The 26550-nt window shown below is 52.9% G+C and overlaps 2 protein-coding genes across 2 annotated transcripts; one reads left to right on the forward strand and one right to left on the reverse strand.

The window, feature by feature from the left end:
- Positions 1-6696: 6696 nt before the first annotated feature.
- On the forward strand, positions 6697-23162 carry TMBIM1 (transmembrane BAX inhibitor motif containing 1). The gene is made up of 12 exons (XM_082396603.1): positions 6697-6854; positions 15550-15782; positions 17001-17101; positions 17897-17961; positions 18156-18209; positions 18664-18714; positions 19243-19282; positions 19531-19568; positions 19746-19833; positions 20138-20233; positions 21270-21323; positions 21715-23162. The coding sequence occupies exons 2-12, from the start codon at positions 15590-15592 to the stop codon at positions 21859-21861; spliced, it is 927 nt and encodes a 308-aa protein (XP_082252729.1). The 5' UTR covers positions 6697-6854; positions 15550-15589; the 3' UTR covers positions 21862-23162.
- Positions 23163-23881: 719 nt separating this feature from the next.
- Positions 23882-26411, reverse strand: LOC309630838 (putative hydrolase PNKD). Its single transcript, XM_082396606.1, has 3 exons — positions 26274-26411; positions 25345-25513; positions 23882-24257 (listed from the first exon to the last, which is right to left on the reverse strand). The coding sequence occupies exons 1-3, from the start codon at positions 26338-26340 to the stop codon at positions 24065-24067; spliced, it is 429 nt and encodes a 142-aa protein (XP_082252732.1). The 5' UTR covers positions 26341-26411; the 3' UTR covers positions 23882-24064.
- Between the last annotated feature and the right edge of the window lie 139 nt (positions 26412-26550).

Consider the following 26550-nt stretch of genomic DNA (forward strand, 5'->3'; position numbering starts at 1 on the left):
ATACTTAAAATATGGCTAGTGCAACTGAGAAATCTAATATTAATTTTAATTCATTTAAATTTAAATATAAAAATCGATACTTGTTCCAGTTACTGGAAAACACTCAAATATGTTTGGAACAAACTTTGTATGTCAATTCACTTTTTCAACTGTACATTTTATAAAATCTAGATAAAGATTCAATCTTTCTGATGAAAATTGAACATCCAAATTGAGATGTGCTGTAAGTGTACTCTACATACTGGATTTCAAAGACTTGGCATGAAAAAAATCTCATTAATAATTTTTTATACTGATTAAATGTTGAAATAACATTTTTAGATATGTTGGGTTAAATAAATATATTACTAAAATTAAATTCACCCGTTTCTTTTTACTTTTTAAGTGTGGCTACTGGAAATTTTTAAATTACTCATGTGGCTCACACCATATTTCTGTTGGACAGCACTCACAAAGCTGGAGTTCCTTTTGATATCCCTCCCTCCATCCCCTCCTGTGCATCTTGCATCCTTGATGGAGAAGGAGGAAGCTGCGAGAATCCTCATTCAGACTGGGCTATGGATGGGGGTAGGGATTAGGAGTTAAATGTTGGACCTATTAAGGTTGAGATGCCCATGACCTCACCACTCAGAGAGTGGTCCCCACACCAGCAGCCCAGCATCACCTGGAACACATTAGAAATGCAGACTCTCAGGCCCCACCCACCCTACTGCAGCAGAATCTGCATTTAACAAGATCCCCACGTGATCTGTTTGCACATAAATTTTGAGAAGCAGTCAGCTATTAGATAGCCAAGTGGAGATACAGGTGGCAGTTTTTTTCTTTGCTCAGTGACATAGGAAGCAAGGTCAAGGCTGAGAGTGAGGCTGTGGAGCAGGTGCTGGAGTTTTGAAGAGACTGGAGAAAGTGTGGATGGGAATGTTAACATGAATGGAGGAGAAGAACCTAAGTCTTCTGAACTCAGAGTGAGATCAGTCAGTGCCTTGCGTGTTTTTCTCCTCCTTTTCAGCATGTGGGTGCAGAGCTGCAGTTTTGCCTGCTGAGTACCACAAGGCAGAGAGGGGTAAAGGAATGGAGTGATTCTAATGATGGATCTGAGCTGGTTAAGGAGGGAATTGAGGCTGGGAGACACAGGGAAGACAATTCATAGATGGGCAGTCCCAATGTGGTCACGGAGTTGTTGGCAGCAGGGTCCTTGAGCTGGAAAGAGAGATGGTGGTCAGAGCGTGGGGTGCTTGAAATTGAGATCATAGTGGATGCAGTTAATGGTAATGAGAGGTTCCAGGGCAGCTATTATCTTGGGCTGGAAATAAGAGGAAATAGCTGTTGGGTTTTTTTCGAGAGGGGAGTTGTTTAGACAAATGCAAGTGAAATATGAGGAAGGGTTTCCCAATCTGACCAGGAGGGGGGCTGCAAAAGCTGAGAACCACCCCACAGGTGAGGATGACTCAGAAGGCCGAGGTCCACGGTGGGCGGCCATGAGCAGGGTGTGAGAGAACACAGCTGGAAGGAACCTGGGCTTCTTGAGCTACCGCAAATTCCTCCATCTAGGTCCTGTTTAGTCTTCCAAACGAAATCATATAGCTGGCCAAACTGAGGTTGTGTTAATCACTGAGTCACTGGGTTTCTATCTCACAAACAACAATAGCAATTGAGTTTCTGCTAGGTCCCAAGCACTTTAAAACTGCTATTTTAAATCCTTACCGTCCTATATTATCACCTCCTTTTATATGGATAAGGATACCAAGGCTCAGAGAAGTAATATGACCAATGTCACAAAACCACTATTAAGCAATTTAAACAGCACCCAGGTCTGTCTAGCACCAAAGCTGGCTGATAATTACTTTCTCCTTCGGGGATTCATTTCCACATTCCCTGAAGATTCTGATTCAGAGGTCTAGAAAGAGGTACCTCCAAGCAAATCTATATATTTTCACAAGCCCCTCGGGTGATTCTGATGGTCAGGGAAGATTGGAAAGCATTGTACCCTGCACCCTGCCTGGTCATCGCGGTGCGGTGAATGTCAGGCTGGTTCTGTAGTCCAGCCTTCCTCCTGGGAAGGAGAAGCTCTTATCTAACCTGATTCCAGCTCTGTCTAGTCTGGTAGAGTCACTAACAACATCACCGTGTGCCATTTTCAATGCCTTTCACATAGATGATTTCATTTGAGGCATTGAAAGTCATAGGAGATAGGAAAGAGCAGTACAATTAGACCCATTAAACCCATTAGAGATAAAGAGGTGGGCCCAGGCCTCACAGCCACTCCTGGCAAAGCTGGGACATGCTCTTGCTCCTGGGACATTGAATCCACCATTCTTCCCACTCCCTATTTCTTTATGAAAGTGCTAACTAATGTTTATGGATATTAAGGCTAATTTTTAGGGGAAAGAACTCTAATGTCCTTCCCCCTACTCTAATATCTGTCATTCCTGCCTGAGAGCCTTGCCCTGATGCCAATTTAGAGCATTAGAATTCCTTAAATTCAATGGATGATGGGGATGGGCTGTGCTGAGGCCTAGAGATAAATGAGACTTTGTCCTTGCCTTCCAAAAGGAGAAAGAGGCATATTTACTCCAGGCCAGGTTAAATGCCTCAATTCAGTAATACAAAGTCTTCTGAAAAAGGGCAGCTTCTTTGAGAAAGTTAGTGATAAATGAAAAGACCTCTCTTGGGTGGAGTAACACATAAGCTCTAAGTAACAGGGCATATGGCAGGAGGAATGTGTGGAACCAGTTAGTGGAGCCCTGGGGTTGGGCAGCAGAGAAGGTTCTCTGGATCCTCTGAAACCAAGTCCCCCTAAAACTGAGTTCCCTTACTGACTTTATGATTAACCTCTCTATCTAAAACTTCATTCCCTTTCTTGTCCCCTCTGATTTCAATTCTATGCTAACTGAACACTAATCGAGTCAGATGACTAAAATTGCTGTTGTCGGTAACATCGTTAATATACTAAAATTGTTATTATGGATATCATCATTAACATACAAACTCAGGTTGTTTCTTCTGGGCATGATGAGCTAATGGACCCTGGAGTCATGGATCACCTGGGCAGAGAATTGTAAACAAGAGACATCGCGACTCCCAAAACTATGATTAAGAAATGTCACAGAAATGTCATAAAATGATGATTAATCCCAGTCTCTTTGTGCTTCCCCTTTAAAAAGCCCCCTAACTCAAAGACCAAGTTGGAGTGGATTTGAGGCTTGCCTCCCACTCCACTCCCTTGCTTGGCGCCCTGTAATAAACCCTTACTTTGCTGCAAACTCCAGCTGTCAGTGTTTGGCTTTCCGTGCCGTGGGCAGGCGAGCCCTTTGCTCGGTTTTACCCCCACTCCAGTCAAGTTTTCCCACCCACTCCCTGGGGTCCATCTGGGCTCCAGGGAACCACTCCACCTCCTGTCATCAATCACTAAACTTAGGCTACTCCATCCCTAAAATAAACATCAGCCTGATGCCTTTCATCCCCCAACCTTCCTGCGGCCACTGACTTGACTCTCCTCCCAGAGCAGGGTCACCAGAAAAATACATGACACCCACTTAAATCTGAACTTCAGATAAGAAACAAATAAATAGTGTAAGTATTTCCCAACATTGTATGGGGCAATGGGACATACTTATGCTAAAAGTGATTTGTTGTTTGTCTGAAGTTCAATTTAACTGATCGTCCTGCATCTTTCTTTGCTGAAGCTGGCAACTTTACCCCAGGGGTACCACCAAGCTTCCCCCGTCTTCCCAACCTCCCTCTAGATGGCTGTTGACAGTCTCTTGGCCCCCCGTTGCCCTAGGGTAAAATTTCAATTCCTGGACCCCTGCCTCTTTGCCCAGCCCTATTTCTTACCACTCTCGCCCCACTCCACCGGCCCCATCCAAAATTGCTGGGACAAGGGGCCCTAAGCTCCTTGCTTCAGATGCTGTTCTGTCTACCTGGAGAACCTGCTTCCCTGCCCCTGCACCAGCTAGGCTGATTCTTAAACATCCACCAACATGGAATCAGGTGTTACTGCCTCTCAAGAGTCTTTCTTTCTTTTTTTTTTTTTTTCCCAGCCATGTGGTGCGGCTTGTGGGATCCTAGTTCCCCGACCAGGGATCGATCTGGGCCCCCTGCAGTGGAAGCCTGGAGTCCTAACCACTGGACCGCCAGGGAATTCCCCCTCAAGAGTCTTTCTTGAAACATCCCTCACTCCCACACCATGCTTCTTTTTCTGGGATCCCACAGAACCAAGTGAACACTCCTCTATCCCAGCACTGGTAAAATTGACAAAATTGTAATTATCTGGTCTTTTACTATCTCCCTTAGATTGTGAGTTTCTTGAGGTCAAGGGCTGTGTCCTTCAGTTTTGTCATCTCTAGAACCGGAAATTCCTGTCTGCTTGGCAGACAGTAGGGCCTTAATTAATAATCTGCTAAGGGTCCTGCAGATAAGGCCCTATCCCTTTTATCCAGGCATACAATGGGGTCCAGAGAAGGAGACATCACTATTGACTACCTATTGTGAATGGTCACCCTGGGCCTGGGGCTTCTGATGTTCTTTTAGGATTATAATTGTCAAGAGAAAAACATTGCTTGCCATTCCAGTTCTACAGGATCAAGCCATTGGTCACTGCAGTCACCCACCAACAGTGCACCCTGAGGGGAATTCCGGGTGGGGGAAAAAAAAAAAACAACAGGAGGCATTCTGTGCTTTGGATATAAGGGTCCTTAGATAGTTAAGATGCATATCTAAGAAAAAATTTTAATGACCCCAGATTCTTGCATCTTCCCATACATAGAACACTAAAATCATCAACTTGAGATATCTGTTCTTTGTGATCAGCAGTAACCTTTTTATGCTTGAATACATGTTTTTCCCAGCAAAAAAGATCCTGTATATTCCGGCTCCTCCTTAATCTCTTTGGAGCAGTTTCTCAGAGCTATCTGAGAGGCTATGGTCCTTAGTAAGGTCCCCGAATAAAACTTAACTCACAAGTTTTACGTTGTGTGTTTTTCTTTCATTCAACACAATCTTGATTCCATGATCAGAAAATGGGCTCAGGAGAAAGAACATGGAGCAAGGCTTGTGTTGGGCTTGTCTGTGTGCATCCCCACGGCCCACTTTCCCAGGGGGTGGATGTGATTGCTGGCTGGAAGATGAATCCGCTTGAAATCACTGTAGCAATTCTAGAAAGTGGAGCGTACTTTCTGGAGAAGGGGCCCAAGTGCAGGCAGCATGAAGGGATGTCAGGAGACGCGGCCAGATGCGGCAGGGCTTTGCAGTTCATGAGGGCTCTGTCCTGTGATCCAGGGGTAAACTGATATTGAGCAGAACTGTACTTGCCCCGGTGCGTTCTTGCTCCCTTTGGGAGGGGACTTCCTAAAGTGAGGTCTTTGACCCCAAACCGAACTTACACTGAAGGGTTGGGGTGGCTGGGGGAGTTAGCCCACCATAATGTCCACCAGTGCCCCTGAGTAACTCCTACTTAAGTTATATACAAACAAACATACACAGTGTGTGTGGAGGGGGCAATTTACACAACACCTTTATTTTAATTGGTCTCAATACAATCCAAGTGGTAACCTTGCTTACTATGCTTTCTAGTAGTAAACACACTGCTTTCACTTATGTTTAGTATGCAAATGAGCTTCCAGATGAGTCCACAGGTTCCTCCTTCCTAAGCCTTGCTCTGTGAAAGAGCAGGACTGGCCGCTGGAGATAATAATGTAAAGAAAAGTGCTTAGTGATGGGTTTGGAATCCCGAGGTTGTCCTGGTTGTCCAACCGCATTCATTTCAAGCTGTGTTTTGTCAAGTCACACCCCTCCCCATTCAAAAAGGAAAAGTGTCAACAGGCTGTGAACAACATTCAGTGCAGTGCAGATCTGCAGCTACTAGCACGAGATAAACACCTTAAACAAAGCCGTTCATCTACCGGTAGCCTTGGCGTAATGGAAAAAAACCATGGACTTTGGAACTATGTAAACTCCGGCAACGTTTCAAAACTTCCCAGAACCTATTTCCTTGCCTGTAAAACGGAATGACTAGTACATTCTACCGTTAGTGGCTGTGAGGGTTGAGACTACAGGTGCAAAGCCCCCAACACAATGTTGTGCACTGATTGTAGTGATCTACACCCCAGGATCTCTGACTCTAAAACACCTGCTTTCCTGGTTGAAGTAACTTCAGGCAGGCAATGTCTTAGTTCCCAGGGGCAGAGGTTCTAAGTTCCATCTATCTCTGCATTTGGACGTTTGAAGTTTAAAACTTGAAAAGTACATTTGGCTTAAAAGCATAGAATTGTCAAGGATGTTCATCACTGATTTATGTTTCATAATGAGAAAAATGGGAAACAATTTAAATGTCCTTAAAAGTAGGAAACCGATTTAATAAATCAGCAATAGCTGTGTGATAGAATACTTTGTGGCTTTAAAATTATGCTTTTGAAGAATATTTAGTGACAAGAAAAATGTTCATGCAAAAATGTGAAGTAAAAAAAAAAGCGACAAGCAAAACATCGTATAAAACAAGTAAAATACGTAGATATATATAGGCAAAGAAGCATCAAAAGCAAGCGCTTGCCGCTGGGAGTCGGGAGGAGTGGGAAGAAGTGATCTTTTCCTGTAGTTTTGAGTTTCCAACAATGATCACGTAATGCCTTAAAATCCGAAGACACTAGGAAGTCCTCAGGGACTTGGGAGGAGCGCGAACAGGGCAGACGCGGGCGGGACCGGGGAGGATGCGGGCGGGACCGGGGCGGACCCCAGCGCCCGGCTGGGGCCTGCGCGACGGGGCGGGGCGTGGAACACCAGTCCAGTCCAGGCCGGCGAGGGGGTACTCAACTTGCGACACCGGGAGGCCGGGGACGCACCGTCGGGAGCGGCAGGCAAGCCAGGGGCCCGGGGCCGGCGGGAGTGGGGGGCCGCGGGCCGGCGGGGACCCGGCCAGGGCTGGGGCGGCGCTGGGATGGGGTCGCAAACTTTCTTGGAGTGCGCAGCGGGCCAGAATGGGGCTCTGTCTCCCTCACCTTTGGAGTTTCTCTTTCCCTGTGCGCCCCGGGCGGGCGAGTGGCGCCTGTTTAGCCTTGGGAGCCGAGCCGCGGGTTGTGGGCACGATCGGGCCAGAGTCTGAGGGTGTCCTGTCCCCCGCTTCCTGGCGCGTATCTGTCGCTGGGCGTGTCCACAGTGCCAGCCCCAGGGTGGCCAGCTGTGCGTGGGATAAAGGCTGTCACGGCCTTAAGCTGGTGGGAGGGGGAGGGGAGGCGGCCCAGGGCCTGGCCTGGCCTCGGCTTGGCTCTGCACGCCCTGGTGGCAGCTTTGGTGTAGACAGGTGACTGAGTATTTGAGTGAGTTGGGGACCGGGTGGAAGCCATGAGCAGCCCCCATTCTTCGCGTGGGGAACCTGCCACCTCTGTCACCACGACTTTGCCTCAGTCCACCCCCTTCTAGCCACTGCCCTCAGACTGGATTCAGAAAGCTACCCGAAAGTATCAATACTATCCTCCACATGGCCCCTTCGGGTCGGAGTTAAAACCAAACAGGAAAATGGGAAAGGGGAAAACCGTGGAGACAGAGGACAGCGGGAGGGGCAGTGGAGGAAGGCTGCTGGGAGGCTCGGCCCTGATCTTGCGGGTTCTGCACCAGCTCTTGTCCGCTGGGGGTCACTATCCCTTCTGACCCCACGGTGGCCTCTGTGTGGTATCCAGGGGTTGGGGTTCCCCCTGAGGAACCTGGACATGGGATGAGGGGGGTAGGCCTGGGAACCAGGGTCAGAGGCAGATGTCATGGAAGGTCCCTCGGGTGTCCAGTTCTCTGGGGCTCTGAAATATTCATCTCACTGGTGAGCTTTGGTTTCAAAGCTGGCGCCTTTGGCTTGGCTGGTGGTGGCAGGAGGAGCCAAGTGCTTCCTTGGGGCTGCTTTGTCAGGGGCAAGGGGGCAGCCATACTTCCTCCTCACCTGCCTGCTCTCCCCACCTCTCCAGCCATGAGGACCCAGAGACCCAGCCATGAGGACCCCGAGACCCAGTTTCAAACTTAGAAAGTAGTGGTGGGACCACACAGGGTCAAGTGCCCTGACTTCCTGTCATCTTGTGCCGTGACCTCAGGGCCTCACCTGTAAAAACAGGCACCTCAGAGAGGTAATGACAGGGTACCCCTCAGGTGTGGGGAGAACCTCACTTCATGAGCTGGGGTAATAGCCACCTCAGCTCAGCCTCCTCCCAGGGGAATGGCTCAGCTGGAAGAGCACTTCCATCCCCCAAACTTGTCACCCTGTACCCTTCAGAAAGAGCAGAAGCCCCAGGCAAGGGACACACACTGGAAGGGCCAGAGTGGAAGCTCATACAGCAACTTGGGGAGAAGGTCTCTGCTAACAGTATGGTTAACCCTGATGTGGGCTTTCTGGAGTGTTCTGTTGGGAATGCTGTGGAGGAGATGGCCTTGACAGAATCTTCCAACCCTGATTCTGGGGACCTAGGCCAAAACCTGGGCCTTGTTTTAAAGTAGAAATGATGCCCAGAAGTCCACAGGCCACAGTGCCAGGTACCTAGAGGGTCAGGGAGGAGGATGAGAATGAGTCCTTATTCTCATATGTAACGATTGGTATTTTTTCCTATTACATGAAGGCGATGTTAGGGGATCGCAGCCTCCTGGCTCTGTGCTGGTTGGAGATGTCCCCCAGCCCTTGGCAGTGAGTCCCGTTTTGGAGATTATAGCGGCTCTGGGGACAGGGGAGAGGAAGGCCCCTCGCAGAGGATCCGGGCATTGAGCTGGCTCTGAGAGTGAGGGGGCATGCCTGGTACTGAATGTGACTATTCTGAGGGGCTGGGGGTGAGGACAGGGGTTTTACGATATGAGGAGTTAGGACATGAATCATTCTGAGGTCAATCTGTAAAACAAAGGTGGCCTGGCCAGCACGCCACAGGATGGTAACTAGGTGTGCCCTGATAACAATGTTCCAGGCTTAAGGATGTTTGAAGGAACAAAGGTGAACACGTTTGCTCAGTGCAGAACTTCTCAGAGGCTTCCTATGCCATTGTGCCTTGTGAATTTCCAAAAGGGGATATGGGTTGTTTTTCAGACTTATCTGTTTCTGAGCTCATCCATTAACATCTCTTGGGGCAGTGCTCTTCAGAGCAGTCTGGGAAATGCCTGGCTGGATGAGTCTAGCTTTCCACTCTCTGGTTCGGGTAACTAATCCCTCTTCCTTTCCCCGATGTGGGCTGATTTGGGGGAAAAGGAGGCCAAGGGAGGTCATTTGCCTGGATCCCCACAACTAGTTAGTGACAGAGTTAGAACTTGAACCCAGATCTCTTGACTTCCTGCCTCGTACTCTTTCTCTTCTGCAGCGTGTCGCTGCTTCTCTGCAGGCTCTGTGGTGAGTGAGACCCAGGAGATGCTGGCCGCAGGGTCCAGAGGGCAGTCTGGGAGGAGAGGGAGTTATGGCTACCCCCAGGCCCAGGTCATGCCCTGTGCCTCTGCCTCTGTAGCCATCGTCCAGACCAGTTTCACATCCGGCGGAGATTCTTTAGGAAGCAAGTCATTCCGCCCTGAAGCCTTCTGCTCTGGTCTGTTAGGCTGTTCGTTCAAAAGCAGAGACTCTTAGAGTCCGAATGGACTTTGATCTTTTGGTTCAGTGCACTTGCTTTACGGATGAGAAAACTTGAGCCCAGAGATGTGCGGTGGCCAGCCCTGACTCACACAGTGGAGTCAGGACCAGAGCCAGGACAAGAACTCAGCTCCCTGCCTCCTAACCCGGGGCTCTGGCAAAGATCGACTTTCTACGAGGGAAAAGGAATTGGTGTCAATGAGAAAGGTCTTCACTACCTCAGCTGGCCCCACGTGTTGGTATTGGCCTATTCACACAGGTGACTGGTGGGGGCTTCAGGGGCTTTTGCTCCAGGCAGGTGTAAAAGCAAAGGGCACTCTAAGTCAGACGTCAGATCCGGGTTCAGACCTATCTCTGCTGTTCGCCTGCTGTGGGACCTTGGGTCGGGTTTTCTCTGAATTTCAGTTTTCTCATTTGTAGGGTAGGGATAAGGATATGCCCCTCATAGGGCCCTTGTGAGGAGCAGACATCCTTGGTACCCAGTAGTAAATACACAGTACTTGCTGCTCTAAGTGGTTCTCTTCCTTCCCTGCCCACCGCAGGGAGGGGTTTGTCTCCCTTCTCTGCTGTGGGTTGTTAATTATCTGTCTGACTTTCCCCCTCCTCATCTTGAAGTTCAACTGAAAAGGTAGGAGAAGATGAAACACAAAGGAGATGGATGGGGCTGTGCTTCTGAAGCTGCATCCAGCCCTGGTTATTGCTGTCTGCTTTCCTTATCTGCACTCCCCAGCTGTTCTGACCACTGGCTTGGCTGGGGTCTCCGAGTTCACCTGCACTGATGACACTGCTTTGCTCCCCTGGAGAAGGGTGATGGGGGGACTCTAGTGCTTGGGTCTTCCCATGCCCTCCAGGGTGGCTTCCCCTTCCTGGGAGGCTGGAGCCACCTTCTCAGTTCCTGGTTGGAGAGAGGCTACCCTGGTTAGAGACCGGGGTGGGAGGGAAGTCATGGGTTGGCAGCCTTATCTGTTTCTGAGCAGGAGGGCACGGAGAACTGGGGGGATGGGGACTTGTTCTGGCTCTGTCTCAGCAATGCGTGCGCTGGCATCTGTTACTCTGAGTTCTCAGACAGTGGGCAGGGCTGGGAATGAAAGTTCCAAACCCATGACCAAGAGGGCCTGTCACGGGCTGGGCAGGAACTTTCTTGGCTCTGGGGTTTCCTGGTCTGTCAAATGACCAGATGATTTGTAAAGTTCATTCCAGCTCTGACGTTTCAGTTTTTAGATCCTCTCGGCGTCATCCTGTTGACCACAGAGGCCAGGCGGATGGAAGGATAAGTTGATTCTGGGCCTCTTGGTCTGTGTGCGTCAGGCCTGGTGGCGTGCCCAGCCAGTCCTGGTGGATCTTTTTACTCCTCTGCCCTCCTGGCTACGTGCTGGGTTAGGAGGGCGAAGCGTTGTCTTGGAGGGGAGTGAAGAGCTGGGGGAGTTGGGGTAGGTAGAGGAAAGGGGAGGGAAGGAGGCTGTCACAAGAGGCCAGGTCACAAGAGGCCAGGGCCTGCGCTGCTGTGCCGGCTGGGTGGGGTTTCCGGCTGGGTGGGGTTTCCTGAGATGCGCACTCTGAGCTATTCTTTCCATTCTGGCTCCGGGCACCCGTTCCTGGCAGGGAGGAGGGCAGGCTGCCTGGACCAGTCAGCTGCTCCTTTCCGCCCCTCCCTCCGACACACATACACATACACACGCACCCTCTTGCTGTAACCCCAGTAGCTCCAGCTTCCTCTCAGCAGATTCCAGAGCCTTAACCCTTCAGATGCCCTCCAGGGAGCCTGAACCTGGGCCCCAGCTGGCTGGGAGCATGCTGGCCACACTGAGATGGCGCCAGGGGAAGGAGATGGCTTCCCCGAGGTTGCCTCTGAAAACCTTGACAGCCAACAAGTCCTGTGTTTGAGCCCACCCACTTCCGATGGCTGGGCCTGCGGGTCATGTAGGAGAAAGGAGAGGTTCTGGCTCCTTCCTGATGAGACATGAGAATGGGGTCATGAGAATGGGGAGCGAGCTTAGATCTAACTTGACAAGGATGGGGTGGAGTCTGAATGTCTCCATGTCTTGATAATGTCTGAATGTCTTGATAAGCTGCATTGTGAGCAAGAATGTTGTAATGATTCAAGCTGCCAGCAATGGAACAGCCTTGCTTCCTGTTGTTGGAGCGTGTATGCCAACAACAGAAGCCGAATGCCTACTGTATTTTAGGAAAATTCAGGCTTCCGATGGGGAACCTTAAAGGTCCTTTTTGGCCCCTGGAGACTGTGAGCCCCTCCGGTAGCTACCAGCGGAACTCAGATGACCTGATTCCTGGTTTCCAGTCTCTGGGTATCGGTCATACTCACTTTGTATCTTCTCCCGCCTCTTTCCCCTCCTACCCTTTGGACTCCACGTTCTCCTGTGGTTCCCACCTTTAGTCACAGTCATGAAAGTAAATACTGACCACTCCTCCCTTTCCCTACTACCTAGTCACATGCCAGGCCCAAACCTCATCCCTAGCTGAGGCCTTAATGACGTGGAAGTGGCCAGCGCTCCATGTAGGTTGGGCCGTGGCCAGGGAGAGGGCTCAGAAGCTGCCCATGCTGGCAGCCCTGGGCCCGAGGTTCCTGCCCCTCTGCTCGGAGGGGAGTGTGACTGAGCTTAGTTACTCCCCTGACTGGCCTGAACACTCTCTCCATCTCCGGCGCACAGGTCTCTACACCAGAGAGCTGGGATGTAGTCCTGGCCCCGGGCCCCACTTTGTGGCCAGGGACAGGTCACTCTACCTCCTCCTGCACTGTGGCTGGCTGGCTGGTAAAGGGAGGGATCAGCTTGCCTTAGATGAGTGAGTTTCCTTTCAGTGCTGACCTTTAAGAATCTCCATCTCTGACCACTCTCTCTCCTCCTGGTGGTTGCACAGGGTTTGGGGACCATGGGGATGATGGAAGGGGCTGAATGGTTCAGTGTCCACTTGCTGTGTGAGCCTTCTTTTGTCAGTAGAGGGTCTGAGATGGGAAGCTTTGAGAAGTGATGTGAAGTTCGGATAGGCAGGGTGTCCAAATGAGGATGGGCGCAGAGACATTAAGAGCCCTGGAGTCGGTCTGGAGCTGACCGACTTCATCACACCCTAGCTAAGTAACCTTGGGCAAGTGACTTAATTCTTCTAAGCCTCTATTTCTTTATTGTAAAAAGGGATAACAACATATCCACCCTGTTGGGCTATCATAAGGATTTAATGAAATAATAACTAGAGATAGGCACTATTTTAAGTGCTCTACACTTAAAATATTTTCTCATTTAATTTTTATAACAACTCTGGTATAGTGTTAAACCCACTTTCCAGATGGAGAAACTGACGGAGAGTGAGGTAAATGGTCAGTGCCGGTCTCTGGTGAGCATGGGCTGGTGGCTAAGCCCCCAGAGAACCGGACTGTGAGCTTCTGTGTTCCCTGCAGAGAGGTCGGCTGGTGAATTCCTCTGAAACGAGAAGCGTCACAGGGAGGAGCGTGGGAGGGCAGAGGGCGTCTTCAAGAGTCAGCGGCCCACTGTGCTGGACCGGAACCCCAGAGTCCTGGTGGTCTATCCAAGCCCGGCCTCGTGCTCCCTGATTCACCCTCTGGTTTGGGGAGGGACCTGTTTGCCCAGCTTGGCTTGGTGGGTGGTGCATCTGGCTGGCCAGGCAAAGGGCAGGCCTCGCGCGCGCGTAACTGGGTTTGTCAGATAAGTCCCAGTCCATTAGAGCTGGAAATGAGCTCAGAGATCATCTGGGTCACTCACCTCATTTCACAGAGGTGCACCCTGAGGAGCCAACAGGACCAGGTCATGGTGACATCACTGTCAAGTGGCCCAGCTGGGGCCTCCGACCACAGGGTCTTTCCTGCCAGTGTCTCGTGGGCCGTGTTTAGCCTGTTGTCGGCTGGGCCCAGGGCAGTAACGACAGATAACCCTACTCCACAGGTGGCCCACCCGTACTGCTTCCCGAAGACAGGACGCCTTCCTCCGGGTGGAGTTAAGGGGGGGGGGGTATTTGGAGGGGGAGGGGGGAGGGCGCTATAGGGAGAAGGAGTCTCTTGCCTCAGGGCAGGAGAGTCCAGTTTCTCTCCCTTCCTTTTTAAAAAAAGTCTATTAAGGAGATGCAGGTATTATAACTGCTTATGAATGTTATCCTACCCTGACAAACCCAAAATATTTTCAAAAACACTTACTATCCCTGTTTCTTAAACTCACACCACTCAGCGTTGGGTCTCCCTGTTCTCCGCTCCCTGTTTCCTCAGGGCGCTCTACCCCACCATGCGGGGCCTTTGCCATGGCCTGCTTTCGAGGGTTTGCTGTGTCACACCCTCACTGTCAGGAAGGTTTTCTTATTTCTGACCTGACACATTCTTGCTGTTCTGGTCCATTCACTCTGGGAAGATGGAGAACAGCTTTCCTCAGAATAACTCATTGACTTGGCCTGTTATTCGAGCCCTCCTCCCCGCCCTTCCCTGCTACCTTCCCCTCTCTGTGTTCGAGAGAGAGAAGAGTTAAGACAGTCCTTTATCTGCTCCCTGCACTCTGCAGGGTGCCCTCAAAAGAGAAGCCAGTTCTCCCGCCCTTCTGGCAGAGCCTCTGGGATGTCTGCTGACCTTGATCTGGGCGTGCTTCCTCCCTGTGAGGTCCTGGAGTTCTTCCCTTGGGAGATGCTCTAGGGGCTGGTGGTGGCCCTGTGAAGGGGCCCAGATTCTGTCAGGGCTTAGGGCCGTTCCAGGGACCTCCTCCTTAGCTCTTCCCAAGCCTTCATCTCTGCCACCTCAGAGGAGAACACCACGCCCCAAGGCCATTTATTTGGCATAAGAGGGCCTAAAGAACACAGCATAATATAGAGGACACCTACCCAGGACCTTCAGCCTACCTGGGTTCTGGTTGTGCCATTAACTTGCTAGTTCTGTGATCTTGGGAGTCACTTCACTGTTCTGGGCCTGGATTCCCTTAGCGGAGCTGAGCATCTGGGGCTGTACAACTTTGGGGTCCCTTTGGGCTCTCTTTCTGGGGTTCCCTTCTCCTCACTCCTCAGCCCTCCCCTGGCTGTGGGGAAGGCAGGCTCAGAGAAGGCGCTGGCTGGATCTGGCGTGACGCCTCAGCGCTCTCTCCTATCCTGGCCACCAACCCGGGGGGCAAACAGGCAGGAATCACAGGGACACCAGGGACTTGGCCTTTGAAACGTGTGTCTCCCCCTCCCAGGGGGCTTCGGGGCCCTGCACTCCCTGGCACTCCACTCCCTGGCAAGGCCACGAAGAGAGTGGTGGCAGCCACAGGCTGTCGCATGCCTGACGCTCCTTGGCTGTTATCTGAAGGAACCAGAAAGTCCTGTCTCTGGCCTGCTCCTCTGTGCAGCCTCCCAAGCCCCAGTGGCCATCCCCGTGCACCCACTTGCTCAGGCCTCTCAGGTGGCCCCTGACTCAGCCTGCCACCGTTGGCTCTCCGCCTCCAGGCCTGGCAGCTCCAGCCCTGGGGCTAGCTTGTTGTCTTCCACGTCGGGCCTTGGCTCCTCCCCGGCGCTGCCTTTCAGGCCTGGGGCTCCTGCCAGCTGCTGTGGGTGCTGGGCTGACCCCTTCAGTGGGTCCCAGCTGGCCCTGTGACTCACCCGTGGCTTTGCTGGGGCCATCGGGCTTCTTCCCTGGTCACTGGAAGGCCTTCTTAAGTGAGCACACGGGTGGGGGCGGGGTGGTTCTCAGGCCTGCTGCTCTCATACCACTGATGCCCAGTGACTGCTTCGGGCTCCTGCACTAAATCCCCATCTCCTGCTTTCCTATGGCAGGAAGCTACACAGAAAGGGCTGGTGTGAAGGCAGAGGGGCAGGGGCTGAGCTGGCGGGGTGGATGGTACTGGGGGATGGGGACAGTGGCCTGTGGGCAGGGAATGACGCGCTGTGATGGGGAGAGAAAGTATGAGGCTTTCCTCTCCACAGAGGCAGGCTGGATTGGGGCTGAGTGAGCGGGGCCCGGGCACTCATGACTGCTTTTCTCGTCTTTCTTTCAGGTCCCAGCAGCTGGGGTCTCCCCTCAGCCCTTGAGCCACCATGTCCCACCCCAGTGCCCCCCCTCCATATGAGGACCGCAACCCCCTGTACCCTGACCCTCTGCCCCCGGGGGGCTACGGGCAGCCATCTGTCCTGCCTGGCGGGTACCCTGCTTACCCACAGCCTGGCTACGGTCACCCTGCTGGCTACCCACAGCCTATGCCCCCCATCCACCCGACGCCCATGAACTATGGTGAGTCCCTGAAGGGCAGTGGGGGTGGGTGGGAGGAGGCAATACTCATGGCACGTGAGGCTACTTCCTTTCCTTCCTTCTCAACTTCCTTTATCCCTTTTTTCATCTTCTCTTTAGCTCTCTCCTTCCGTTTCCCCATCTTTGTTACCTCCCTGCTTTTTCCTTCAGCTCCTAGCCCCCTGGACCACCTACCAGCCCCTTTATTCAGAAGGGAGACTGGGTCCATAAGACACACACCAGAACTTACACATCAGATAAGAAAGTGGCTGGTGAAGTAATTAATTCCTTCAGAGCCGTGACCTGAGGAGGCCATTTCTGTTGCCCAGCGAGGCAGCTGCCACCCCACCCACACTCCTCACTTCCTTGGGAACTGCCTTTGCAACCCGAAGCAACTTTTGTTTTTGTTTTTGTTTTTTAAATATTCTTGGTGCTGACAAATCCTCATCTCTTAAGGTAACATCTGATTTTTGCAAACATCCAGAAGTCGTTTGGATGTTTGATAAACATCATGGCTGGTAAATTTGGTCAGAAATGAGATGAGATTAGAATGTGGTGAGATCTTCCTGTGTGGCTCACATGCGGATTTTGAAAGCAGCTCCCAAGGAGGCATTCAAAGAATGTGTTGAGCCCCTGCAGCATCTCTGGAATCCTGGAGCGCAGCCAACTGTCATGTGGCCGTACTGTTCTGGTGTGAATATTGGTACATCAGTCACGTTTATGGTCATGCCTCGTCCTGTGCACATATACCCCTGATATTTCTGTTTTCCCCGAGTCCTAATGTTTGCCTGATGTAGATCAGTCTGCACACTCTGTTCTCCGTCCTCCACACACATGCGCTGTTTCTATCTTCCTTTTCCTCCTTCCACGCCGGAGCCCCTGCTCTGACTCCGCCAGCCCCTCTGCCCCGCGCTTGCGTGGATTCCTCACGAGATCGTGCCCCCTTGATGGCAGTGACCACAGGTGTTCACACCCTTCAGTAAATGCATGCTGACAGAGTGATCACACCTAAGCCCCCTTTGGCCAGGGGTACGCTGCTCCCTGTGGTACCAGCTCTGGTCACGTGGAGGGTATCTAGAGGACCTGGCTGGGGAGTTCCTGAGTTGTAACACATGCCTTTTGGCTGGAGATACCTGAGACTGTGAGATAGTGCCATGGAGGCTTGGGGATTGAGGCCACACGTCCCAGGTCCCCAGTTGGTCATATGTGATCTGTCCCCAGGCCCAGGCCAGGGCTATGATGTGGAGGAGAGAGCCGTGAGTGACAACTTCGGATCTGGAGAGTGGAGTGACAGGAAAGTCCGACACGCCTTCATCCGAAAGGTGAGATATGGGTTGGGAGGCCGGTGAATCTGGGCCCCTGGGGCTGGGGGAACGGAGCGGGGGGACACTCCGTTTCCACGCACATATGCTGCTGCCTTCCGGGTCTTCTGTAGCCCTGCACTCTCCTCAAAGGGGACCCCAGTTCCTCTAAACTGTGTTCGCCCGCCTTTTGTTCCTCTGTTCCTTGACCTTGTTTTGGGGGGCAGATTCAATCTGGGAAAATCTGGGCAGCCTCTGCTGAAGTGTTCTGCCCCCTGCAAGCTTCCTTCTCCTGTTAGACGGGAGCAACTTGAAGCCAGAACTGATTGCACTCGCTCGCAGCCCCTGCCCCCCCATCTTACGTGTGCCCAGCACCTGCTCAGGGTGGACAGATACCTGACCAATGTCAGGCTGAACTGCTGCAGGTGCGGATGCTGTACCTGGGAGTGCGGTGAGGCAGGGGGCGGAGGCAGGGCAGTGAGTGCCAGTGGAGGCCAGGTGCTGGGCAGGGAGGGGGAGATGACAGGGAGCAGCGGGGGCTGGGGGTCAGCCCTGGGGGGTGCGTGTACAGTATCTGAGCCCTTACTGGGGGCAGCCTCTCTGCCAAGCTGCAGCTGGGGCAGGCTCCCAAGTGGAAGGGGAGTAAGTAGATCCTTCAGAATGAGGCAGGAGCCTCCTCCCTACCTCTGAAAGAGGGGCCAGGGCTAGGGTGGTAAGGTCTTTTGGGCTCCTTGGTCTCAGGGGCCGGCTGCTTCCTGGGGAGAGGCCGGGAGTGCAGTGTGGTGACCGTGCTCCCCATCACTGCCTGTGTTCCAGGTTTACTCCATCATCTCCATCCAGCTGCTCATCACGGTGGCCATCATCGCTATCTTCACCTTTGTGTGAGTCTCTAGGCCTCTCCGCACCGCTGGGAAGTAGCTCTGGGGTCCTGGGCTCTGGGTCACCTGCTGAGAGCGTGGCTTGGGGTGGGCCTTCAACTCTGGGATGTCGGCGATGAGAGAAGAGGGGGAAGGGCCTCGGCAGGGAGGCAGAAAAGCCGCGCTGTGACTCCTCTCTTGTCCCCCCTGCTCCACAGGAAGCCAGTCAGCGAGTTCGTGAAGGCAAACCTGGCCGTCTACTACGCGTCCTAGTGAGTCTGTGCTCCTCTCTGCACGGGGGCAAGTAGAGGAGGGGTGACAGTTGACCAGCTTTTCGGGGCAGGGATCAGATCCTTTTGGAGAGGGGCCCTCCCAGCTGTGCTGGGAAGTGTGGGTGTGTGCCACCAAGTGTAAGTGTCACGGAACTCCTGAGAGCCAGGGGTGGGGGACTGGTGGCAACGTGCATCCTGCAGAACAGTCCCCGTGTTCTGGCAGCCTCTCTGCGGTGGCTCCTGCAGCCTCCTCCCTGGCCAAACCCCCTGTTACAGATGTCCTCAGTGCCCCTGGCTGGGGTGATCTTCTCCTGCTGGGTAGCTTCCCCTCAGACTTCTAGATAGCTCTCTGGACCTCCAGCCTGCCGGCGTGCTGAGTGCCGCCAGGCTGGGTCGGGATGGGGCCAAGGGGCAGAGTGGGTCTGGAGACTACTTCCCTGTCTCTTCTCCCCAGTGCTGTGTTCCTGGTCACGTACCTGACCCTTGCCTGCTGCCAGGGACCCAGGTGAGTCCCAGAGACTTAGACAGTGGGAAGGGATGGGGGTGTGGGGCTGTTTTGCACAGAAAGGGGACTTCTTAGAGCAGCTAAGTGGAGACGTACCGGCAGTGATGATGATGATGACGGCGGCTATCGTTCGGCCGTGTGCAGAGTGCCTCGCGTGTGCGGGATCTATTTAGCTATCTAGCTCTTATTCTTACAGCTACCCTGCAAGATGTGTAGCACTTAAACTATTTAACAGATAGGAAGAACCCAAGGCTCAGAGAGGCTGAGGAACTTTCTCACAGTCACACAGGTAGTCAGAGAGCTGCAAACGAATCCAGGTCTTTGTGGCTCCACAGCCCAGGTCTGTCCTATTGTCCCTCTTGTCCCTGCATAGACACCTGAGCAGGTATCAAGGGCCGTGCCAGCCTCGCCTCCCCCAAGTCCAGGCCTAATTCTCCAGGCACATAAGCCAAGAATTTCCTTCTGCTAACAGAGCCTCTAAGACCTGGCCGGCCCCACACCACTTAACTATGGTTTCTTTCCCTTCAGACGCCGTTTCCCATGGAACATTATCCTGCTGACCCTCTTCGTGAGTCTAGAAAGGTCCAGGTTGTGGAGATGGTGAGGGAGGGCTGGTCCCAGGGAAGGGATGGAACGCCATGGTGGAAGATGTCCCTAGCTGTCTCCCCGACCTTACCCTGACCCCTGCCCTTGGTCTCCCCGGGCTTTCCTACTCAGTCACACGTATCGCCAGCTCTGGCAAACCCTCCTGGCCGTGCCTCCAGGGCCCCGGCTCTCTTCTTAAGTGTCTCACTCTGGTCTCTGTCCTTCCCTCAGACTCTTGCCATGGGCTACATGACCGGCACCATTTCCAGGTACGTTCAAGGACAGTTACTACACGGTGGTGTGTTTTACAGGGGAGCGTGGGGCATCTCTGGGCTGGCAGCCACCTGTATGGGTGGATTCTGGGCACGATGCTTCCAGAAGTAGTAGTTTTGGAGTCATTCGTGTGTGGCATGTGCCTCTGGCCTCTCTCAACTCCTTCCCTGCAGTGTGTATGACACCAAAGCCGTCATCATTGCAATGATCATCACTGCTGTGGTGTCCATTTCAGTCACCATCTTCTGCTTCCAGACCAAGGTGAGGGCACTGGAGGGCCCTTCCCTGGCCACCCCAACCCCCTGTTTTATACAGACCTGGCCTTCCGGGCTTGGCACTTGAGCGGGTCTGGAAGGGCCCACACCCCTATGCCAGGCATTTCCCTCAGAGACCTTAATCCCCTTCCCTTCACAACTACTGCTTCCTGTGTCTGTCCTTAGAATGTCACGGTCACTCCCATGGCCCCCAGGAGGCAGCACTGGGACTCCCTGGAGGAAGAGGGAGGGCCTGGCTGGCTGGGACAGGTGGCCCGTCTGACACGTGCCTCCCCCTCTCTTCCTGGCAGGTGGACTTCACCTCATGCACAGGCCTCTTCTGTGTCCTGGGAATTGTGATGATGGTGACTGGCATTGTCACTGCCATCGTGCTGTCCTTCAAATATGTGAGTGTCCCAGGAGAGCTGGAGTCACTGAACCCAGTGCCCAGGGCAGACTTTCTGTATATTGTGGTGTAGCAGGCCCCACAGAACCTCTCGACTGGCTAGCAAAGGCACCCACGCTGAAGTGCCATCCTCTGGATTGGGGTATCTTTGGAAATGGCAGTTCCTGGGAGCCATAGCACCTGAGGCCCTGGATAGCATCATGGGATTCCTATGGGAAGCAGTGGTTAAATCTGTCTGACAGCTGAGACCAGGTTCTCGGAGGCAGGTTGCCTGAGGAACCCAGAGGACCGAGAAGATGGGCTTGGGTGGAAGGGACCTTAGGGATCACTGTATCTAACTCTTCTTTTATTCCAGTCAGCGGGAGGGGCAGCGTGTGAGGCCCCTAGGCTGAGGGGAGCTTCATGGTGGGAAGGGGAGAACAGTGCTGGAAGGGGAAGCATGTGAATGGGAGGGCCGCCTGCCCACTTGACCATGGCTGGCCCTGCCCTTCTGTGGACAGGCCCCTGGAGGGCTGTTGAGAAGGGCTGCCCTGGGGGTGCTCCCTGACTCTGCTGTTTATCAGGGTGGCTGGGGGGCTTCCCTCCCAGCCCTCTCCTTTAGTCTGTCCCTCCCAGGCTGGGCTGCAGGAACACGGTCTACTGAAGGCTGACCATGACTAGGGTAAAGGCGATGGGGCTCTTCAAGCAGTGCATGCCTGGGTCTGCCCCTCCCAGAGCTAGAACTCAACCACTTTCTTTCTTCCAGAAGCATAGTGGACACCTCTGTGCCTTGACTAACTTTGGAGACTGGTTAGGCTAAAGGATGCTGTGATTGGTTTTATATGGTCATTGGACGATGGCCTCTGTTTTCTCTACCATATATGTTACTATTCTTAATTTCTCCCAGGATCTGGAAGGTAGAAGTAGTCCTTTCACATAGCTAGCTTCCTGGATCTTCGCACTTGGCCAGACATCCAGGGGGGAAGATGGTCCTGAGGGCCTGCCTCAGTCCAAGCTATGCTAAGATTTCTAATGCCATCCCTGTCCCTTCTCCCCAGATTTACTGGCTGCACATGGTCTATGCTGCTTTGGGGGCCATTTGCTTCACTTTGGTGAGTAAAGCCCTGCCCCCTCTAGGAAGGGGAGCTGAGGGGACGGAGGGGAGGAACCGGGAGGATGGTGAATGTAGGCTGCTTGGGAGGCAGGGAGTGGGGCCACAGCCGCCCTTCCCTTTCCCTACTGTCCAGAGGGTCCACTGATTTTCTGGGCATTCCCGCCATCTCTTGTTCACACCGCCTGCTATGAGAACAGTCAGTGGGCCGTATTATGGAGACGGCGTGTCTGTCTCCCTTTCTGGACTGTGAACTGCTTAATGGCAGAGACCACGTGTTCTGCTGTTCATTAACGTGTTCCCTAAGCACATCTAATGGCCCAGAGGCTCCCAGGACAGGTCTGCTGACCACTGAGCCCCTGGGTCCTCATGTGTGGCTTCCTGTCCTGCAGTTCCTGGCTTACGACACACAGCTGGTCCTGGGGAACCGGAGGTACACCATCAGCCCGGAGGACTACATCACCGGCGCCCTGCAGATCTACACAGACATTGTCTACATCTTCACCTTTGTGCTGCAGCTCCTGGGGGATCGCAATTAAGGAGCACCTCCCGTTCCGCCCTACCTTGGACTTTCCTTTCCCTAGAGGGCTGGGCCCTGTGACCTGGGTCTGGGCCTAGACCCCTTTCCTTCCCCTCAAGTAATATGCCCATTTTCCTTTCTGTCCGGGGATGGGTAGCCTCTCTGGCTGTGGATGTGTAGGTACTTGGTGGGGTTGGAGGAACTAGGGACTAACTCCTGCCCTTAGTGGACTTGGCAGGAACTGGGCCAAAGATGTGCATTCTCCCTCCGCCCACTATGGGGCACCAAATCCTTAACAGTTGGGGTTGGAGTGGGGAGGGATGAAAAGAGCCTATTTGATAGCTAAAATGGAATATGAGAGGTAGGAGGGACTTTCTGGTGATGGGGTTTCCTCTCCCACTTCTGCCACAGGCTTCTGGACTTGATAGCTGGAGCTGTTTCCTCTCTTAGCCCCCAGCAAAGCCAGAGAGCTTTGCCCCCTGCCTCCTGGACTCTTAGGCATTATCCTGTACTTCTTCGGCAACCCTTGGCGCCTTCTGACTCAGGAAGGTAGAGGGGGTTTGTGCCCGTGGGTCTCCCCTGCTTCAACCTCTTCTTTCGATAGCACATATATACTGATCTTTTGGGTTAAGGGTGGGGAGGAAGAGGAGAGCGAGCAAAGTCAAGCGCAGAGGCCAATACAGAGCAGCATCTATCCGGGGCTTCCTCATGGCTTGTGGTGGTAGAGCACGCCCCTCTGCGGCCACCTGGTCCCCATTCTCCAAAGCTGCCTGGGGCCTCCCTGGTGCTTCTGAGATCTCTAGTCAGAGGGACCTCTTGCTTCTTGTGCTCAGGCTGCTCAGAGCAGAAAGTGAGGGACAAAGGTCAGGAGATGGGGTGGTGTGTAGGATCACCACTTCCTGGCCGTGTGGCCAGGAAGTAACCAGGCTGAAGAGAGACTGAGGTGTGGGCAGGGGAAATGCCTTGGGGTCCCCCACCCTGAGAGATACGAAAGCTTATTGTGTTACCCATGGTTCTTCCCTTCTGCTGACTCGGGGAGGGCTGAGAGGAAGGAGACGCCCCTCTTAATTTGTTAACTCACGCTTGGGGGATTTAAGACTTGGGCCCCGTCTCTCCAGCCAACTACCGCTTTCTTCATGACACCAAGTGCCTCAAGCTGGAATGGGGAAGGGGGACAAGGGTCACTCTATGGGCTGGGGTGGAGACCCAATCAGCCCAAGGGTATAATTAGGGCTTCTCTATTAAGTATTTGGCCCTAAATATATCCCACAAAAGGACATAACCAGAAATGTAATAAAGTTTAATGTTTAGAAGGTAAAACCCTGTTTGGCTCTGGTTTTCTTCACTTTAAGGTGTCGTCAGCTCTGGGAGAATCTGGCTGGCTCTGCCCAATGCATCCACATCCTAGCTTTGCATTCTGGCTTGGTATCTTCTACCTTTTCTACGATAACCAAATATACTTTGTCCCAGTGCTTCCTGGTGATGGATGGCTCAACCCTCAACCCCAGGTCTGGCAGGGGCTGCTCAGAGCCATCGCACATGACCTTTTCTGCATCATGGACCCTTTACAAAAGTGCACGAGGGCTGTGAATTCTCTTCCCCTCAAAACTGTATGTGTACACACGATTTCACATATGGGGCGTGGGGGTGGGGATGGACCATAATGTTCAGGTGTAGAACTCCTGCCTTAGAAATCACTAGTTCAATCCCTCTTAACGAACAAGGAAACTGAGGCCCAGAGAGGCTGAGTCATTTGGACTCAGCCAAGAGGATTAAGTGCTTTTTTAAACTCCACACCCTGAACGACTTCTTTGAGTCTCTTTATTATTTGTTTAGGCTGAGTGGAACCCCACCCTCCTGGCCAGCAGCTCTGAGGGCTTGGTCCCCAGGGCCTGAGCCTAGGCTTGTACTTAAGTCTCTGTGGTTTCCCCAACCATTCAGCCTGGAACACTGAGGCTTCTGTGAGAGGGAGCACACATGAGTAACCAACCCCACACTCTGCCCCTCCCATCCCAAGGGACTCACAAACCCAGTCCTGGTTCCTTTCTACTCAAACACTCAGTAACTTTATTTGCCTTTGGCTGGTTTCTCGGAAGGGGATGGGGCTGGCAGCAGCCTGGGCTTCATGCGCCCTCTGGTGGGCCTCAGAGGCAAAGACCAGAAAGGACTTGACAGTCTGGAGGCCACAATCAATACAGTCTAGGGGAGGGTTGCAGTGTTCCTCACCACTGCACCCTGGACCCAGCTTCAGGAGTTGGGGCATGATGGGAGGAGGCCCTGAACCTCTGGCTCTCATACTCGCCCGTGTTGGATGCCCGCATGTTCTGCCGAGCCTTCATCTGCTTCAAACGGTCCTTGTCCACTTCCCGCTTGGTGAGGATGAAGAGGAGGATACCACAGGGGAAGCCGATGGCCCTATGGGTGGGGAGATGTGCACGGGGTTTGGGGAGGGGCCAAGCCTGAGCCAGAGGAGCTGGGGAGAAGTTCATTCCAGCCTCATTAATTGCACGAACACTGCAATACCACTCGCATCTATTCAGCCTCTGTGCTGGCTGCTGGAGGGTCCCACTCGAATCAGATTCTGTCGCTGCCCTGCTCAAAACCCCGTAATAGCTCTCTACCACTTCTTGGCCAAGTTCAAACTCCTAGGCACGGCACAAAAGGGCCAGTGTGGTTGGGTCTCTGCCCACCTCGTCATTCCTTTCCCCTTTAGCCTGACACTCCTCAGCATGAGCCCTGCCATCTCCTGCTGTAGCAACTGTGCAAGATTTTCCAGACAGCCCATCCTCTTTCCCTCTCCAAGTGTTGGCAAAGATTCCCTCTGCCTAAACCACCCCATAACCCCTCCCCGACTCCCCTTCTTAACCTGAGTAACTGCTACGTGGGCGGCACTTCCGTGTGGGGAAAGGTCATGGAGTCACAAGACCTAGTGAGAATCCAGCTCTGAGCCTCAGTTCCCTCCTCTGTAAAATGGGGATGTCCTATTTATCTCAGAAAGACTAAAACATTACACGGTAAAGTACTGGCACACCTTAGGTGCTGGAAAAAATGTTAATTTTTCCCCTCTTTTTCTTTTAATATTGATCAATAATACGTATTAAGATCAGAGTTAGATTCAAATAACAATGCACTGAACACCTTGTAGGTGCTACTACTATACAACTAATATAATCTTGCGTGATCTCAATTAAAATCTCAACTGGGTCTTGCCCCAAGCTCCCAAAAGAGAGGATGAGGCCAGGGACCCAAATATGAATCAGATTAGTTCAGCTCACTCCACAGAAAACCCACTATCTCTCCAATTTCACATACTTTCCCAACTCCCTCCCCTGCCCCAGTCCTCTGAGATTCCAGTCCTCACGCCCAGCAATTCTGTCGCCCAGCAATTCTGTCTCCGCAACATTGGATTCAGCTCACCACCTGAAACTTGGAGAAGTTTCTGGGTCCCACCCTCCCCTGGTGCCACTCCCCACTGGTGGGCAAAGGGTTAGTTAAAACTCACCAGGCTAGTCCCACAGCTTTCATTGGGTTCTTGCCCCTCTTTCTGGGAATGTATTCCAGTTCAGGGGATAAGGGCTCAGGCTCCTCCTTGCACTCTGGGGAGCTGTGGCTTTGCAGTGCCCGGGTCCTGTTCTGGGAAGCCTTGTTAGCTGTGGCTCCTGAGAGAATCCCTGTGGATGGAGGCAAGGAAGGTAGGTAAGAGAAGGTGAGAAGAAAGCCCGGGGAAGGAATTGCTGAGATCTGAGGAAGGGGAGTGACTGCAGTTTGGAGTAACAAGTACCAGGGAAAGTCCAGAGGGAAATGGGAAAATCGCCATCGAGGTGGCACCTTTGAAAGCCACTTCCACGTCACTGCGGGCTCATCACCCTGGTGCCAGGAGAGCGAGCTTCGCTGTTCTTCATCTCATCAGACGACAGGATGTGAAGGACTGCAGTGGGGCTCACATTGAGACGTATGAAGGAAATCCGAGAAATGGTTTTCAAACTGCGGAATGTTAGCACTGGAAGGGAGCTTAAAGGTAGTCTATTCCATCCCCTCATTTTATAGAAGAGGAAACTGAAGCCCCAAGAGACGAACTGCTTCGCCCAAGGTCAAACTGCTAATTACCCGGGGCTAGAACCCAAGCCTCCAGAAGCCCAGGGCTCTTTCCTCTGCACTGCGGTGAGTGTGAAACACCTGGAGCACGGGACTCTAAAAGGCTTCCTTGGGGCTCCCTTTCGCTGCAAGACCCCAGAGGTGTCGTTTGACGGGAAGGCTGAGGGATGGACTGGGTGACCTCTAGAGAGCATCTTTTAGGTCCCAGACTCTTTAAGATCCTGCAGAAGGGTGCGGGCAGCAATCGACAGCCCTGACCTCCTGCTATCGCCGAGCGGGATGTGAAAAAAAGGGTGCCCCCTGCAGTCCGGCCCTCCCTGGGGTCCCTCTCCTTACCCCGGAGGACGCGGGCATTTCTCGCCCCCCGGCCCTTCAGCGCCGTAGCAGCTACCACCGCCGCCATTTTCAGATCCCACCCCCCTTCACCGCTCTCCCCGCCGGGAATTGTAGTTTGCGTAAGGGACCTCCCCCGCTCTTCCCGTCCAGCCTACAGACCAGAAACTACATCTCCCAGAAGCCCGCGGAGCAGACCCGGGAGAACTACTATTCCCAGGAGAGCCCCCGGAGGCGCGCACGCTCGCTTGTTGCCCTCCTGTTGGGGGCGGAGTCAGGT

The sequence above is a fragment of the Balaenoptera borealis genome (genome assembly GCF_965194805.1).
Source record: "Balaenoptera borealis genome assembly, chromosome: 6".
NCBI lineage: Eukaryota > Metazoa > Chordata > Mammalia > Artiodactyla > Balaenopteridae > Balaenoptera > Balaenoptera borealis.

Coding starts and splice junctions, on each gene's coding strand:
- LOC309630838 (XM_082396606.1), bottom strand. CDS start 26,340: ATGGCGGCGGTGGTAGCTGCTACGGCGCTGAAGGGCCGGGGGGCGAGA. Junction 25,514..26,273: donor AAATGCCCGCGTCCTCCGGG/GTAAGGAGAGGG, acceptor CTCCATCCACAG/GGATTCTCTCAGGAGCCACA. Junction 24,258..25,344: donor AAAGCTGTGGGACTAGCCTG/GTGAGTTTTAAC, acceptor CCCCACCCATAG/GGCCATCGGCTTCCCCTGTG.
- TMBIM1 (XM_082396603.1), top strand. CDS start 15,590: ATGTCCCACCCCAGTGCCCCCCCTCCATATGAGGACCGCAACCCCCTG. Junction 17,102..17,896: donor GACACGCCTTCATCCGAAAG/GTGAGATATGGG, acceptor CCTGTGTTCCAG/GTTTACTCCATCATCTCCAT. Junction 18,210..18,663: donor GCCGTCTACTACGCGTCCTA/GTGAGTCTGTGC, acceptor TCTTCTCCCCAG/TGCTGTGTTCCTGGTCACGT.